Source organism: Rutidosis leptorrhynchoides, chromosome 4 (assembly GCF_046630445.1).
Source record: "Rutidosis leptorrhynchoides isolate AG116_Rl617_1_P2 chromosome 4, CSIRO_AGI_Rlap_v1, whole genome shotgun sequence".
Taxonomy (NCBI): Eukaryota; Viridiplantae; Streptophyta; class Magnoliopsida; order Asterales; family Asteraceae; genus Rutidosis; species Rutidosis leptorrhynchoides.
In genome coordinates, this window is record NC_092336.1 from 577,057,105 (window position 1) to 577,076,688 (window position 19,584).

Sequence of the window (19,584 nt, forward strand, 5' to 3'; positions counted from 1 at the left end):
GTGCTGCTAAGGTGAGTTTCATTTGCTCCCTTTTTAATTGCTTTTGTAATATATATTTTTGGGCTGAGAATACATGCACTTTATTTTAAACGCAATGGATACAAGTACATACTAAATTCTACACCGAGTTTGAACCGAAAATCCCTTAGCTTTGGTAACTAGTAACTGCCGGTTATAAGAACTGGTGGGCGCGAGTAGTTATATATGGATCCATAGGGCTTGATATCCCCGTCCGAGCTAGAGCGCTAGCCTTTTAACGGACGTATGCTATTTGAGAAGCGTACACGTTGGTTTGCGTGTATTATTAAGATGATTATACAAAGGGTACAAATTATATATACGTTAAGTTTAGTTACCAGGGTGCTCAATTTCGTAGAATATTTTGATAAACGTTTCTGGATGAAACAACTGAAATCTTGTGATCCACCTTTATATACAGATTATACGAAACATTAAAACTATGAACTCACCAACCTTTGTGTTGACACTTGTTAGCATGTTTATTCTCAGGTTTCCTAGAAGTCTTCCGCTGTTTGCTTAGATGTTAGACAAGCTATGTGCATGGATTCTTACATGACATATTTTTCAAGGAAACATTGCATTCACCAAATCATCACCATGTATCTTATTTTGACTGCATTGTCAACAGAAGTACTATTGTAAACTATTATTTATGGTGATTGTCTATATGTAGAAATCATCAGATGTCGAAAATTTTTGATTTAAATATTCATTTATGGTGTGCCTTTTCAAAAGAATGCAATGATTACAAAACGTATCATATAGAGGTCAAATACCTCGCAATGAAATCGATGACTGACGTGTTCGTCCATATGGATTTGGAGCGATCGTCACATAGGTGCTCCTTGATTAAAAGGTTTTCTAATGTATCCAGGAGGATATCCTATAACTTCAAAACACCTATCCACAGTATGTCCAATCATGCCACATTTAGTACATTTATAATTAGCATTTAAACCCCTACCCATACCAGGTTTTTTTATTAGTATTAGTGTTATTATTATTGTTAAACCTGTTAAATGTATTAGGTTGAGTTTTAGCAACAAAAACAGAATTTTGAACTTTAGTTCTAGTAGGATGTGAAGCAAAATTTCTGTGGGACTCTTCCCTTGATATAACAGCAAAAGCTGTTTTAACACTGGGAAGAGGATCAGTCATGAGAAGATTACTTCTTATAGGCTGATATACCTCATCAAGTCCCATAAGAAATTGCATAAGCTTCATGACATTAGTATGATTCACAAAATCAGTATTAGCAGCACAAACATAAGCAGGTAATTTAATAAGAGCATCATATTGTTTCCACAAAGTATTCAACTTATGGTAATACTCAGATACACTGGAACCTCCTTGTGTCAAAGAATTAATCTGTTTATGTAAATTAAAAGTGATTAAACCATCAATTTTATAATAAGTTTCCTTAAGTTCTTGCCACACAGTAACAGAACTATTAGAAAAAATTTGTCCAAGATATAATTCATCTGATATAGAAGTCAAAATCCAAGTTAAACAACAGAATTACATCTATCCCATTGATTAGCTAAAACATCATCTTTTTCAATTTTCATAATCTGATCTTTTACAAGATCCATCAATAAAACCCTTTTTGTTTTTAGTGTTTAAAGCAAGAAGCATAGCTCTGCTCCAAACACTATAATTTTCAGTTCCTTTCAATTTAATTGACACAAGAACAGTTCCTGTAGTATCACTAGCATGCAAATATAAATGATCACCAAAATCAAGCTTATTAAATAAAGTAACAGAACTGCTAACATCATCATCACCAGCCATGTTAAAAAACACAGAAATAACAGAACAAAACAGTAAGCAAGAAAGCAGAAAGCAAGAAAACACACAAGAAATCACAAAATAACAAATAACATAGAAAACCGCAACAAATCCACGGTTCAGAAACCTGTAAGGAAAAGAAACAAACCCCCAATCGACTGGCTACTAGCCAGGCAACCTGTAGAGATGATTAACAGATAAATTGGTCTAGATCAATCTACGCTTGATCAGGTATTCATAGATCTCTAGGATCTAGATCAAGAGTTGGGCGTAGAGATCTTGGTTAGGGTAAAATAAAACACGATTAAACACGAAACTCCCCTATTAGAGTGAAAACTATAATCTGATGAAGAAACGCAGAGATGCAAAGAAGAAAAATAAGAAGCAGCGGAAGACAAACAATATCCAAACCTTCAAGATTGAACAAGAAGAACAAACCCTAACCCTAATTTTAAAATTTAGGGTTTTTCAGAAGAACGCCACAAATCAATCAACAACCAGTTGATTGAAACACCAATATCAATCAGAGATCGATCCGCTCTGATACCATGAAAAGTAATACGAATCAAACACCAAAATAATCAAATCACAATAGCAGTGATTTGTTCACCAATCAAAAAACTCCAGAAATCAATACAGAGATTACAATCTTCTTAATAAGGAGAAGATTGTTATGATTCAAACTAATTAGAGACCAAAATTACATGATCATAATCGATGATCACACAGAAAGATGAGAGAGCAAAAATCACATAAAATAATCGAATGAATCAAGTGATCTACAGCAACCCTAATTTCATTGCTTTATATATAAATTAATAATGGCAAATTTAGTCCCTCTTGAATGGTCAGCTACAATCCTTGTGCTCCAAGTAATTTCAAATGTGCCATTCCAGCCCTTAAGTTTCTTTAAACTTTTCACCAGCCATCCAAGATCATCCAATATAAAAGTTAACTAAAAAAAATATAAAATAAACAAGTAAAAAGAAAAGATAACAAGAATAAGATTATTAAACATAAAATAATTCTATCACTGAGGTATAATGAGAAAGTTGTGTTTCCAAATCAATACATACAGAAGGTAATATCATTTTTATTTATTTATTTCTATTTTATGAAAACAATACTTATAGTAGTAGTAGTAGCATTAAATTAAAATAAACGTATAAATCATCTCTGCCTGGAATGTAAGCAAATAACATGTACGTGTTGATTTGAATGATTGAAGGATGAGTGGAAGACCTTATTAGTATTATTTCTTCCGATTTCTTCCGATGTTGTAACAACCATATATAATATATAATATATATAATAAATAAAGTTTGGATGAAAAAAATAATAACAATAATAAAGAAATCAAATACGTGGTTATATTTGACAGCTGCATCCTACACGTAAACCCCATTGCTGTTGATGTTAATCGTTAGAGCTTCCGGTCTATATGACACTTACGTTCGTTTATTTTCATTTATCATTTTTTTTAGACAAAATTACGCGGACAGTCCCTGTGGTTTTTTCAGATTTCACATACGGTCCCTAATCCTTTTTTTGGCAGTCCTTATGGTTTGCACGTTTCGCGCATGTAGTCCCTAACTCTCACATCTGTTATACAAATCGTCAAGTGTCCTCACGTGCCAGACATGTGAGGGTATTTTCATCTTTTTTATTCTTTCTCATCACTACTAACAATAAAAAAACCCTAATTTCTTCACCCTTTAATCTATTTCAAAAATCTAATTTCTTTACCTATTAATCTATTTCAAACAACTATATTTATATATGAACATGTAGTGTGATTTTTAAAATCACAATCATATATCTCATTTTAGATTTTGATCATATATGAAATTCACGGAAAATAGATTATAAAGAGTACACACGAAAATCGACATTAAAAATATAAAATAAATAAATTGGAGTTACATTATCAATCATTACATATTATCAATCATTACATATGATTGCTACATGCTTCACATATAACCAAATCAACCACTACGAAAACCTAACTACGAATATCAGCATTTATTATCACTTTCTTTGCTCCTTTAAAGGCAATTATACAAATCTATTTCTTCACCTCCGGGGACATTTAAACCCAGATCCTTTAAACCAAAGTGTCGTTGGTAAATCGAACCCTTTAAACCCAGATTGCGAAGGAAATGTCGAAGACCTTAAACATGTTTTAGTCATTGGATTCCAATCGATGCCGCTTGATGCTCCTGAGTAGACTTGCGTTTGAACTGATTTGAGTCATGTACAAGTTTGAATTAAAGGCATTCAATCGATGGCTAGTTGTGATTATCACGTTGCCCACATTACGACGATGGAAGGTAGTGTATGTTTGCGTCATTTTCGAGTTCTTAATTTCATTGTGAAAGGACATTTTGAAATTAATATTAATATAGTAATTTATTTATATTGTGTAATTAATGATTTGATTTGTTTGAGATTTTTAATTTTTAAATTTAAATGTGATGTAGAATGGTAGATGAAAGTGAAAGTAGGTGGGTGAAAAAGACTAATATACGCTCACATGTGTATCGTGTGAATGAGTTTAACTGAAAAAAATAGCGTCCGTTACTCTCAGGGATTGAACAAGTAAAAAGTGCAAACCACAAGGACTGTGCATGCAAATAAAATAGTTCAGGGACTCTACATGAATTTTGAGCAAACTACAAGGACTTCTCGCATAATTTCGTCTTTTTAGTGTCGATTTTACTTTTCTGTTCATGTTTACTTCCATATTTATTTTTGATTTTGTCTTTTAAAGAAGTTTCTTGTAAAGAAATATCGCAATTGAGGTCGAGTGTTTTTGTCGACATCAAATCTTCTCTACGGGTATAAAGATTTGGTGGACAAAACGATAACAAAATCAATATTTCATTTTACTATAAATTAAATTCGTCACCAAAGAACTTACAACTTTTTGTTGCGATAGTTTAGTCACAGAGGTTATTTTATCTAAGTTTTCATCTTCTCTTAATTAAGAGTTTAATTAATTACAGTATTTAATATGTGTATTGTGTGTTGTTTTTTAATCAACCTCAACATAATATTACCCTACCTGTATCACTATAACATTTGATCCTGAGTGTATTTCTATATTAAGTTTGATCATAAATATTTTTATTTGTGTTATATATTTGATAAAATTTATATGAAAGGATTGGATTTATAATTCGATTTTTATTTATATAATATTAATCAAATAATATATAACACAAATAAAAATATTTATAGTCAAAGTTGACAAAGTAAAAACTTTGAAAGTCAAATGTTAACACGTATAATGGGACCATGAGAGTACTATTTTACTAATTACTAATCAATGTATATAGCAAAAATATATTTATGAGATGATATATCACTAACAAGTTAAAATATCACCGAGGTTCTGCGTGAGTGATATAAGTTCTATGTTGATTCTAGGTCCATTTCCTTGAAAAATAGGTGGGGGTTCGAATCTCGGGAGGGGATTTTTCTCCAAGGTTGTGCATTCAGACTTCACTTCTGGTGTAGTGACCCGAACTTTTCCATTATTATTCCATGATTATATATTAAATGAAAACTATATTTGCATGATTAAATGTTTTCAACATGTTAAGTAATCAAACTTGTTAAGACTTGATTATTTGAAATGAGTTTCATGTAGACAATTGACCACCCAAGTTGACCGGCGATTCACGAACGTTAAAACTTATAAAAACTATATGTTGATATATATATGGACATATATGTAACGATTATCGTTGTAACGACATTTTAAAGTATATATATCATATCAAGATATATTCATTGTTGGTGATTTGTGTCACCAATATGATTTAATTGTAATGGGATTAAATTGTTAACCAAAATAACCTTGTTAAATATCGAACAAGTTTGGGGAAAGTGTGGAGTGCACAATTGTTTGAACTTATCTTGATTATGACGGGGTTTCGGGGGCAGCGCCCCCAATAGCGGGGTCCAAGGGGTGGCAACCCCTGGCGGGGTCCAAGGGGCAGAGCCCCTGGCTGGGGTCGATATCGCTTTATTAAAAATGTGTTAAAAATTTTGATTTTAAGATTTCAACAACATTAAATAAGATCGTTAACTAAGACACATATCAAAGTACTTCTACTTAGCAAAAATGCTTACAATCACATTTCCATTCATTTTTCATCAACAATTCTACTCGTAGTCATTCAGTATTCGTACCCGTATTATACACAGCTGCTAGACGTACTTACTATGAGTATATACCAATAGGAACTAGCATGGGATTCCACTCTTGATTATGTCATGCATGACTAATCAAATTTAACTTCTACCATGAACTAGTCAACTAACTAGAGCTCCTTTTAACCCCACTCACCACTCATCATTCACCACTCACCAATCAATCCATTTCACTTCCAATTCTCTCTAAACACACACACACACACACACACACACACTTAGGAACGAAATTTCCAGTAAACTAATCATCATCTTCATCAAAAATTACTTCAAGAATCAAGCTATAATCATCATAGGAAGAACACTTCGAAAATCCTTTCAAGTTTGCTAGTTTACTTTTAATCTTGCAAATCCATTCCAAGTAATCATCTAAGATCAAGAAACCTTTGTTAATTACAGTAGGTTATCTTTCTTATTCAAGGTAATACTCATATCCAAACTTTGATTCGATTTCTATAACTATAAACTATCTTGATTCGAGTAATAATCTTACTTGAAATTATTTTCGTGTCATGATTCTGCTTCAAGAACTTCCATGCCATCAAAGATCCATTCAAGCTCAAGATTATTTTTGTCATTTCCAGTAGGTTTACCTACTATACTTGAGGTAGTAATGATGTTCGTAACATCATTCGATTCATATATAAATAACTATCTTATTCGAAGATTTGAAAACGTAATCACTAGAACATAGTTTAGTTAATTCTAAACTTGTTCGCAAACAAAGTTAATCCTTCTAACTTGACTTTTAAAATTAACTAAACACATGTTCTATATCTATATTATATGCTAACTTAATGATTTAAAATCGGAAAATAAGAAAAACACCGTAAAACCGGACATACGCCGTCGTAGTAACACCGCGTGCTGTTTTGGGTTTGATAATTAAAAACTATGATAAACTTTGATTTAAAATTTGTTCTTCTGGGAAAATTATTTTTCTTATGAACATGAAACTATATCCAAAAATCATGGTTAAACTCAAAGTGGAAGTATGTTTTTCAAAATGGTCATCAAGACGTCGTTCTTTCGACTGAAATCACTACCTCTTACAAAAACGACTTGTAACTTATATTTCCGACTATAAATGTAAACTTTTTCTGTTTAGATTCATAAAATAGAGTTTAATATGAAACCATAGCAATTTGATTCACTCAAAACGGATTTAAAACGAAGAAGTTATGGGTAAAACAAGATTGGATATTTTTTGATTGTTGTAGCTACGGGAAATATTGTAACAATTCTATACAAATCATATCCTAGCTAACTTATATTGTATTATACATGTATTCTAATATATTATGTAATCTTGGGATACCATAGACACGTATGCAAATGTTTTGACATATCATATCGACCCATGTATATATATTATTTGGAACAACCATAGACACTCTATATGCAGTAATGTTGGAGTTAGCTATACAGGGTTGAGGTTGATTCCAAAAATATATATGCTTTGAGTTGTGATCTAGCCTGAGGCGTGTATACACTGGGTCGTGGATTGATCCAAGATAATATATATTGATTTATTTCTGTACATCTAACTATGGACAACTAGTTGTAGGTTATTAACGAGGACAGCTGACTTAATAAGCTTAAAACATTAAAACGTATTAAAAAGTGTTGTAAATATATTTTTAACATACTTTGATATATATTTACATATTTGTTATAGGTTCGTGAATCGACCAGTGGCCAAGTCTTACTTCCCGACGAAGTAAAAATCTGTGAAAGTGAGTTATAGTCCCACTTTTAAAATCTAATATTTTGGGATAAGAATACATGCTACTTTATAAATGTTTTACGAAATAGACACAAGTAAATGAAACTACATTATGGGTGAATGATCGAAGCCGAATATGCCCCTTTTAGCTTGGTAGCCTAAGAATTTGGGAACAGACCCCCAAATTAACGCGAATCCTAAAGATAGATCTATCGGGCCCAACAAGCCCCATTCTGAAATTTGGAATGCTTTAGTACTTCGAAATTATCATGTCCGATGGGTGTCCCGGAATGATGAGGATATTCTATATGCATCTTGTTAATGTCGGTTACCAGGTGTTCACCATATGAATGATTTTCATCTCTATGTATGGGATGTATTGAAATATGAAATCTTGTGGTCTATTATTATGATTTGTTAATATATAGGTTAAACCTATAACTCACCAACATTTTTGTTGACGTTTTAAGCATGTTTATTCTCAGGTGATTATTAAGAGCTTCCGCTGTTGCATACTAAAATAAGGACAAGATTTGGAGTCCATGCTTATATGATATTGTGTAAAAACTGCATTCAAGAAACTTATTTTTGATGTAATATATTCTTATTGTAAACCATTATATAATGGTCGTGTGTAAACAGTATATTTTAGATTATCATTATTTGATAATCTACGTAATGCTTTTTAAACCTTTATCGATAAAATAAAGGTTATGCTTGTTTTAAAAAAATGAATGTAGTATTTGAAAAACGTCTCATATAGAGGTCAAAATCTCGCGACGAAATCAATTAATATGGAACGTTTATAATCAATATGAACGGGACATTTCATCTGGTGGGTGGGATGCAGTTAACCTAAAGCACAATGGGTACGCTTTACGCGAAGGTGTGTGAGGAGTTTCCTCCTAACGTGTGTACGTGTGACAAATGAGAACGTTCAATGTCGAAAATCGTTAAAAAAACAAGTTAAAATAAAATCAAATTTTTGATATATTGAGTAGTTATGTTATGTGATTGGAAAATATATGTCGTCATTAGGTGGTGGGGTCTGTATTCGTAACTTTTTGTATTAAATATCAAATAAATTGTGCAAGACATTAATATATTTAAAAATAGAACGCTATATGGTATTGACATTAGTGATTTTTAGAAATGAACAACCACTCGTATTTTTTTAAGGAAAAAATTACAAAGTAGAACACAAGTTATCTATAATCTCTTTCGATTTTGATCCTAGAATACGTAGGTACGTGTATCAAATCGTGTCACCAAGTTGACTAATTTAGAAGTATACGTAAACACCTTTGACGTGCAGAATTGACCTAACCCACTTCCATCAACCGTTTTTTAGCTTTCATCACCAACCTTACTATAATTCAAAAATGATAATAAAAAAAGGATACGTAATCATAACCTTATATGGAATAACTTTATATACTAAACTCATATTATAATCTTTTTCTCTTTATATTATACTTAAACTAGTTTATAGCACGCGCATTCGCGGGTATTTTATCATACATGATTCTAAAACTATATTCATAATAATAAGTTATTTATGTTAATGACATAACTAAAATTAATGCAATATATGTGAATAATAAATCGACATAACAATTAAAATTCAAACTCATGACGTATCAGATAACAGTAAATATACTTACATATAAAAGATAAAAAAAAAAAAAAAACCTTGAAGATTTTTCAAATTCCTCCATAACGCATTCAATTACATTACATAAACAATTATATCATACAAATCTATCTATCTATAGTTTCTATTAAAATTCTAAAATGATGATTTCATTATTAGGTTATTTCCTTTGTTAAGAAAAAATCAAAAATAAAAAGAAAAAAAATCTAAACATGGTGGGTGATGTCATTAATCTATATAATTTTAAATTAAAATTAAATCTTATTAATTAATTATTATTATTAAATTTTATTAATTAATTGATTATTATTATTAAATCTTATTAATAATTATTTTAATTATTAAAATTAAATAATTTTGAATTATTTTAATTAATTATTTAACTCGTGGTTCTACGGGTCATTTCACTAGTAATGATAAAAAATATAAAATAAAAATTTACAACTTTTTATACAATAAAATAAAATTAAACAGTAATTATAAAACCAATAAAATTAGAAACTGAACATGCATATTGCAATCATCGAATGAGGTAGATTTTATACATGTGTAACATCAAGTAACCGACATCTAGTCCTCCTGCATACACAAAACAACACGTCACATTAAAAAAGACGTAAAATAATGTCCGTAAAGAATCAAACGAAATACTAATAAACAACATTATAATTAGTTTGCAAATAACGAAATAATATGAATTTTATCTAAAAGTATAAAAGGGATTGGATTTGGCCAAGTTAGTCAAACACTACTTAATGTTGGGCATCAAGTGATAAAAATGCCAATGCAAGTTTTTTTTCACATTCTCTAAGCTTGCAAATAAAAAAAAAAAAAAAAAAAAAAAAAAAAAAAAACGCTAAGTACAATAGTAGATAGAATTTTTATCAGCATCAACTCATTGCCAAGAAACGAATGCATGCATCCCTTAATGAGCGTAATATTTTTTATATGCAAACTTACACACTAAACACGAATTTATACCACGAATATATATATGCCTATTACAAGGCTTGAACCCCCAACCTCTTGGTTGAGAAGGCTCCTCACATAACGCTAGGCTATAAGCCCTTTGGTAGCTTATTTTGTAACTTCGTCATCGATATATGTCTTATAATACTCAAATCCTATGATTCTTCATACAAGTTTCGTGACACTGGTGTCATAACCTCCATATATATACCTTCCATGCCCTTTTTTAGAACACATCAAATTCCCATGTACTTCCTAAAAATTCATCCAACCAATATATGTGTGTATAGTGTACACGTTTGTAGGGCACCAAATAATATATATAGCCAAATCCTAAGATGTCTTTACATTCCAGCAAAATGAAAACAAAACTACTGTATAGGCTATGCAGTAAGTAGAAAAGACCGCCTGATTTGACTAATTAAATTAACCAATTATGAATTCTGGCCAAAAGTATTGTCAGTGATCATTAACAGTGATTACAACATTTATAATTAAACGGATTAACCAATAGTTTTGATAAATGAAGCCTATACATGATACAAATGTTTGTATCAAACATCACGCTAAATATATGTCTTCTTAAAACCAAACAGTGTATATTTAGCTAACAGACACATATGATGCTAACAGTCACATTATAAAGACTACCAACCAAAATCACTTCCCGGAAATAAACGAATATTTTTCTTTTCAATAATGGAAATTTCATATAATCATCTTTATCTACTAACACATCTGATCATATATTTTATACACCGGAACATGCTTCACTTGAGTACAAAGATACAAAGACTAAGCGCGTAGGGTAACAATATCATCGGTTTTGCAAATGTATGATATTTTTTTACTAAAGCATACATCAATATTCATTATTATTTACATACATCAATACAAAAAACACAAAATGTGTACCCGAATCACATGGAATGGCTGGCCGACACTAATGTCCTTCTTTTTGGCCCATTTCAAATAGCAACCAAAAGTGTTGAATGCATAAGTAAGCGTTGAACGATGAACATGAACTTTATTACATAAGTGTTGAACAACGAACCTTATTTATTACATAGCCATTATGACCTGTAAAATTAAGAATCGTGAGATTTGATTCTTACATCATTAAATATACGTAGTTACTAATATCTTTAAGTTAACAAAATCACACCTGATAATCGATAATTAGGGGATAAAGAAGCAAAAACATACATTGCATCCCTTCCAATGCATCATGTCTGGTGCAACCAGTTGCATGTAATTATTTTCGAATTGTACATATGCAAGCTTGATCTGCAAAAAAAAAAAAAAAAAAAATAAATACTTTTCATAACTTTTTGTCATTTAATTTGTAATGATTGAAAAGCAAGCCAACAAACCATACACTTCCCTAATCTCCCAACTCTTGCAACCAGATTACTCGGATGCCAAATTCTTCGATTATTTAATCCTTCAAATGACTTAACAAAATAAAATTACTTTACCAGTTTGTGGTTCATGCGGATTCCAAATAATTATAACTATATATATATCCTTAAATAAAGATGTGTAGCAAATAACCATAAAAACTTATTTAAAATTAGTATAATTAAAAGTAATGCTAAGCCTGGTATTTACATATTAATAAAAACGGAAACTTACTGAGATGTTGGTCTACAACAACCAGCCGTCAATATCCGAAACCCTAAAAAAGTAATTCAATATCAGAAACCCTAATTTAATAGTTACTTATAATAATGATTCTTGAAGGAGAAAACCAATTCAGCCGTCAATCTAGTGTTTGAGATATTGTACCGCCGCTGATAGGTAAAATTACATAATTGAATCGATATAGGTTGAACATTGAAATGTAAAAGATTCAATCGATATGTGGAATACAAACAGATCAACTGCGCGCTGAATAATGTTTGGAATACAAAACAGATCACTTCTGGATTATAAAAACCATCGACAGTTTTGGAGTGCAGTTTATAAGAGAAAAGGTTTAGAAGGGATAAATGGTTATCGCATCAAGGTTATTTGGGTAATTAATAACGCTGGCTGTCCCTTCAAATCCGTAATGACGCCATAGTGATTTTAAAAGGCTGAGATTAAAAGATTAAAACTCATCTAAAGGTTGAAATTTTGCCATGTCACCAAATATAACATCATAATAGTTTTCTTATTATAGATAAGAATGATTAATTAATTAATGTCTAATGTAATAGATTAGATAACGAAATTCTTAAGGATTGTCGTTAACACGTTTAAAATAATTGTATAGTTTTTTTCTTCGAAAAACAAGATATATTAACCACGAATCCTCAAAAAAGGAGGCAATACAAATTACAAGCGTTCAACGAGAAGAATAAAACGAAAGCAACAAAGACACGACACGAGAGAACATGAAAACAAACGATACAAGAGAGCACGAATACAAGTTGCGGAGGAAGCAACTTAGCTAAATACAAATATTATACAAAACACGACCAAGGATCCGAGATCCATAGAAGCCAATCCATCTTTCGATTCCGCACGCGACCCGAAATCCATTCGAATGATTTAAGTTGAATTTCCATCCAACCTGTAGAACCACACCAACTAAAATTAGAGAATACTTTCTTGTTTCGATTACTCCAAATTAAGTAAACGCAAGTCCATTCAATTGCTTGCCACATTTTCGACCAAAGAGGGTTTAAAAATCGATTGCATTTGCCTTTAATTGATTCGCCTATACTTAGATTTGAGACCGGACCTAAACCCTACCATTTGTAAACTCGATCCCATACATCCATCGCATGCCGACAAAAAATAAGAGTATGTTCAATGGTTTCCACATCATCATCACACAACGGGCACCTAACAGAATCAATGTCAATACCTCTTTTGTCAAATTCGGCATGAACCGGGATTCGTCTTTTTAGAACCCGCCATACGAAGATGGAAACTTTAATCGACACTAAATTGTTTTTAAGTGTTTCTTCAAGATTAAACCTACTACTAAGAAGCTTTTCATCGATGATACTCGCTAACTTTTTTGTTGTGAAATACCCACTCAAATACATATTCCATGTCCACAAATCCAAAGCTATGTCATGTTTAACATAAGTATTTAATATATGTAGTAAGAACTCGTATTCGGAAGATGCTCTACCATTAAGAGGATGTCGCCAATTCCATGTTGTTGCTACCCTTTGCTCTATCCAACGAACTCTATCTCGAACGCTACAATCTTGCTCATTATCAAGGTGAAATAACTGCTTCAACTTGTCTTTTAAAGGAAGATCACAAAGCCATGGGGTGTTCCAAAATTCGGTATCCACACCATTGCCTATACGTCTCGAAAATGAAGTACCAAACTTGATGTCCAACTTCTCGATCATGTAACCTGCCCGTAAGATATTGCCCCAAACGCTACTCGCCCCTTGTGTCTCGTTAAGAACCAAAGGAGGGAGTAGCCCGTTAGTGCCATAAATTCTTTTTAAAATAATGACCCAAAACGAATTTGGTTCGGTTTTAGCCCTCCAAAACCATTTCCCTAAAAGAGCTAAGTTTTTACCCCGAAGGGACCCAATATTTAAACCCCCCTCATCGTAAGGTAAGAGGGATTCATCCTATTTGACCCAAACTAACTTTGCGCTCTCACCCGTCCCGCCCTAAAAGAAATCTCTCCTAATACTCTCAAGTTTTTTTATAACACTCAAGGGGGCACGAAATAGGAAGAAATAATAAATTGGTAAACTACTAAGAACCGATTTTACAAGCATTAACCTTCCACCATATGAGATCGTCTTGCCTTCCAATTCGCGAGCTTCGAGTTGATTTTTTCTATGTCGGGGTTCCAATTTTGCACACTACTCATATTCATACCCACGGGAAGTCCTAGGTAGGTAAATGGAAGTTCACCTACTTTACACCCGAAACGACGAGCCATAGTTTCCTCCTCATAATTTGTTACCCCCAATCCGTATAGGATACTTTTATGGAAGTTGATTTTGAGACCCGAGACATTTTCGAAACATTTTAACACTTTCATAAGGTTGCAAAAGTTTTGTCTATGCCATTCACCAAGAAAAATCGTGTCGTCCGCAAATTGTAAATGAGAGAGCGGAATGTTGTCTTTACCAATTTCAACCCCCTTGAAAAGGTTTTCTACGCACGCCTTTTTAATAAGGTGATTTAAACCTTCCGCCGCTATAAGAAAAAGAAAGGGTGAAAGCGGATCTCCTTGTCTAACTCCTCTCTTGATGAGAAACTTGTTAGTAGGGGATCCATTAACAAGAACAGAGATTGAAGCCGATTTGAGACGTGCGTGAATCCATTTCCTCCATCTAACCCCAAACCCCATCGTCTCCATCATATCCAAAAAAAATTCCCAACTCAAACTATCGAAGGCCTTTTCGAAATCGACTTTGAAAATGAGACTCTTTCTTTTGTTTTTCTTGAGATACTCAATTGATTCGTTCGAAATAAGGGCCCCATCTAGAATAAACCTCCCCTTTAAATACGCACTTTGTTCATTGCCAATAATACCTGATAAGACTCGAAGGATGTGATTCGAGAGAATTTTTGCAAGAATCTTGTAATAACACCCGATTAAACTAATAGGTCTAAATTCATTAAGGCCTAAAGGATCAATCTTTTTTGGAATCAATGTAATGATGACGCGTTACAACCTCTTGAAATATCACATCTTTCGCAAAACCAAAGTAGAGCGTTCATGAGATCCTTTTTTATGAAATCCCAATGAATCTTGAATAATTTGAATTTGAGACCGTCGGGGCCAGGGGCTTTCGAGCAGCCGCAGTCATTAATAGCTTCGAAGCTCTGATCGGGAATTGGAGTGCTACTGACTCCCTGATCTGATATCGTTCGGTTCTGATCAGCAGCAGATGTGACAGGGCTGGTTCTGATGTAACAAGGCTAGTTCTGATGTAACAGGGCTGGTTCGGTTCTGATCAGCAGCATTGGAGCAGATGGATGTGGCTGAAATGGGGCTGATTCTGACCGAATTATTGCTGAAAGAATTGACTGCAGCTGTTCTGTTTGTAACTGAATTAACAAGAGAACCGAACTTCATTTTGTTTATGCTTCTTTTCTCGAATAACGCTTTGAAATGACAGAAAGCTGCGTTTTTAACTTCGCAAGGATCCTCGCACCAACTTCCATTTATATTAAGACCCCTAATATTTCGTTTTGAATGTCTTCTTTTAATCATAGAATGAAAATATTTGGAGTTCTCGTCCCCGTCATGAATCCACTTGGCCCTTGATTTTTGTTTAGCCATGTTGGTTATTATTTTCTCTTTGTCAATCCATTTTTTTCTACAATCGAGCCACATATCTATTTCATCATTTGTTAAAGCCCGGTTTTCAGCTTTCAATTCCCAATCAATTGACTTCTTCTTAAGATCTTCAATTTCCACGTCAATACTACCATATGTGACCTTACTCCATTCTTTTAACGCAAATTTAACATTTTTGAGTTTATCTCGAAACACACAATCAAGCCTATATCCGTCTACATTTTGATTCCAAGCTTCTTCCACTATTTTTCTAGATTCTCCGTCTTCCAACCATTCATCAAAGATCTTTGTCTGTTTTGGACCATAATCTAGATTCCTATCACGTAGCACTATTGGTCAATGATCTGACATCTTTCTCTCTAATGCAATGGTCGAAACATCATCCTACATCGAATAATTGTATAGTTTATAGCTCTAAATTAGTTGTTACCTATATACATGAAACTCTATTTCGGTATTGCGATAGTAACTGTTTTGTAACAATAAATGGTAACATTTCATTAAAAAGAAATTTGGTAAAATAGGGAACAAACAATTTTTAAGAAACAAATAATAATAATAATAATAATAATAATAATAATAATAATAATAATAATAATAATAATAATAATAATAATAATAATAATGATGATGATGATGATGATGATGATGATGATGATGATGATGATGATGATGATGATGATGAAAAAGATAATAATAGTCTTAGTAATAATAAACTAAAAAGGTACCACATTTTATCTCTAAGTTTCGCCTTCGCATGTGCCATCCCACCACGAACAACATCAGGAGAACCCCAAGATAACCGAATGGCGGAGACGCGCCAATGACTCCCTGATGGGCAAAGCCGAGCACTAAAACAAAAGCTATATGTTATAAATGAGAATTGTAGATAATGACATGAATAAGATGAAACCTTAAAATGTAATGTGTATTGAATAATTAAATTAAGGTACAAAACAATGGTTACAAAGGACTCCATAAATACTAGGAAATTAAACCTACTATTACCTTAACCACTAATCCACAAACCACTATTAACCTGGAGAAATAAAATAGAAATAAAACAAGGCCATTAACAAAGACCATTACCCATTAACCCCTAAAAAATAGGAACAAATAAACAGTACAAATTCTGAACTGGTCGCATGCTCCATCGCAATTGGGATGAGATGCATCTCAATTGCGATGGGTGCCATATGAAATGTCCCGTTCATATTGATTATAAACGTTCCATATTAATTGATTTCGTCGTGAGGTTTTGACCTCTATATGAGACGTTTTTCAAAGACTGCATTCATTTTTAAAACAACCATAACCTTTATTTTATCTATAAAGGTTTAAAAAGCATTACGTAGATTATCATAATGATAATCTAAAATATACCGTTTACACACGACCATTACATAATGGTTTACAATAAGAATATATTACATCAAAAATAAGTTTCTTGAATGCAGTTTTTACATAATATCATACAAGCATGGACTCCAAATCTTGTCCTTATTTTAGTATGCAACAGCGGAAGCTCTTAATAATCACCTGAGAATAAACATGCTTAAAACGTCAACAAAAATGTTGGTGAGTTATAGGTTTAACCTATATATTATCAAATCATAATAATAGACCACAAGATTTCATATTTCAATATACATCCCATACATAGAGATAAAAATCATTCATATGGTGAACACCTGGTAACCGACATTAACAAGATGCATATAAGAATATCTCCTATCATTCCGGGAAATCCTTCGAACATGATAAAAACGAATTCGAAGTACTAAAGCATCCAGTACTTTGGATGGGGTTCGTTAGGCCCAATAGATCTATCTTTAGGATTCACGTCAATTAGTAGATCGGTTTACTAATTCTTAAGTTACCAAGCAAAAAGGGCATATTTGGCTTCGATCATTCACCCATATAATGTAGTTTCATTTACTTGTGTCTATTTCGTAAAACATTTATAAAACTGCATGTATTCTCATCCCAAAATATTAGATTTTAAAAGTGGGACTATAACTCACTTTCACATATTGTTACTTCGTCGGGAGTAAGACTTGGCCACTGGTCGATTCACGAACCTATAACAAATATATACATATATATATCAAAGTATGTTCAAAATATATTTACAATATTTTTAATACATTTTGATGTTTTAAGTTTATTAAGTCAGCTGTCCTCGTTAGTAACCTACAACTAGTTGTCCATAGTTAGATGTAAAGAAATAAATTGATATATATATTATCTTGAATCAATCCACGACCCAGTGTATACACGTCTCAGGCTAGATCACAAATCAAAGTATATATATTTTTAGAATCAACCTCAATTCTGTATAGCTAACTCAAACATTACTGCATATAGAGTGTCTATGGTTGTTCCAAATAATATATATACATGGGTCGATATGATATGTCAAAATATTTACATACGTGTCTATGGTATCCAAGATTACATAATATATTAGAATACATGTATAATACAATATAAGTTAGCTAGGATATGATTTGTATAGAATTGTTACAATATTTCCCGTAGCTACAATAATCAAAAAATATCCAATCTTGTTTTACCCATAACTTCTTCGTTTTTAATCCGTTTTAAGTGAATCAAATTGATATGATTTCATATTGAACTCTATTTTATGAATATAAATAGAAAAAGTATAAGTTTATAGTCGAAAATATAAGTTACAAGTCATTTTTGTAAGAGGTAGTCATTTCAGTCGAAAGAACGACGTCTTGATGATCATTTTGAAAAACATACTTTCACTTTGAGTTTAACCATGATTTTTGGATATAGTTTCATGTTCATAAGAAAAATCATTTTCTCAGAAGAACAACTTTTAAATCAAAGTTTATCATAGTTTTTAATTATCAAACCCAAAACAGCCCGCGGTGTTACTACGACGGCGTATGTCCGATTTTACGGTGTTTTTCGTGTTTCCAGGTTTTAAATCATTAAGTTAGCATATCATATAGATATAGAACATGTGTTTAGTTGATTTTAAAAGTCAAGTTAGAAGGATTAACTTTTGTTTGCGAACAAGTTTATAATTAACTAAACTATGTTCTAGTGATTTCAAGTTTAAACCTTCGAATAAGGTAGTTTTATATATATGAATTGAATGATGTTATGAACATTATTACTACCTCAGGTTTTGTGGATAAACCTACTGGAAATGAGAAAAATAGATCTAGCTTCAAAGGATCCTTGGATGGCTTGAAAGTTCTTGAAGCAGAATCATGACATGAAAACAAGTTCAAGTAAGATTTTCACTCGAAATAAGATTGTTATAGTTATAGAAATTGAATCAAAGTTTGAATATGAGTATTACCTTGTATTAGAAAGATATATTACTATAAATAAGAAAGATTTCTTGAGGTTGGATGATCACTTTACAAGATTGGAAGTAAGCTAGCAAACTTGGAAGTATTCTTGATTTTATGAAACTAGAACTTATAGAATTTATGAAGAACACTTAGAACTTGAAGATAGAACTTGAGAGAGATCAATTAGATGAATAAAATTGAAGAATGAAAGTGTTTGTAGGTGTTTTTGGTCATTGGTATATGGATTAGATATAAAGGATGTGTAATTTTGTTTACATGTAAATAAGTCATGAATGATCACTAATATTTTTGTAATTTTATGAGATATTTCATGCTAGTTGCCAAATGAAGGTTTTCACATGTGTTAGGTGACTCATATGGGCTGCTAAGAGCTGATCATTGGAGTGTATATACCAATAGTACATACATCTAAAAGCTGTGTATTGTACGAGTACAAATACGGGTGCATACGAGTAGAATTGTTGATGAAACTGAACGAGGATGTAATTGTAAGCATTTTTGTTAAGTAGAAGTATTTTGATAAGTGTCTTGAAATCTTTCAAAAGTGTATAAATACATATTAAAACACTAC

The 19,584-nt window shown here is 32.0% G+C and overlaps 1 protein-coding gene across 1 annotated transcript; it reads right to left on the reverse strand.

Annotated features, from left to right (window-relative positions):
- Positions 1–10,162: 10,162 nt before the first annotated feature.
- LOC139842810 (uncharacterized) lies at positions 10,163–16,853 on the reverse strand. Its single transcript, XM_071832915.1, has 8 exons — positions 16,780–16,853; positions 16,666–16,696; positions 16,386–16,570; positions 15,252–15,973; positions 14,124–14,885; positions 13,142–13,890; positions 11,586–11,666; positions 10,163–10,222 (listed from the first exon to the last, which is right to left on the reverse strand). The coding sequence occupies exons 1-8, from the start codon at positions 16,851–16,853 to the stop codon at positions 10,163–10,165; spliced, it is 2,664 nt and encodes an 887-aa protein (XP_071689016.1).
- Positions 16,854–19,584: the final 2,731 nt, after the last annotated feature.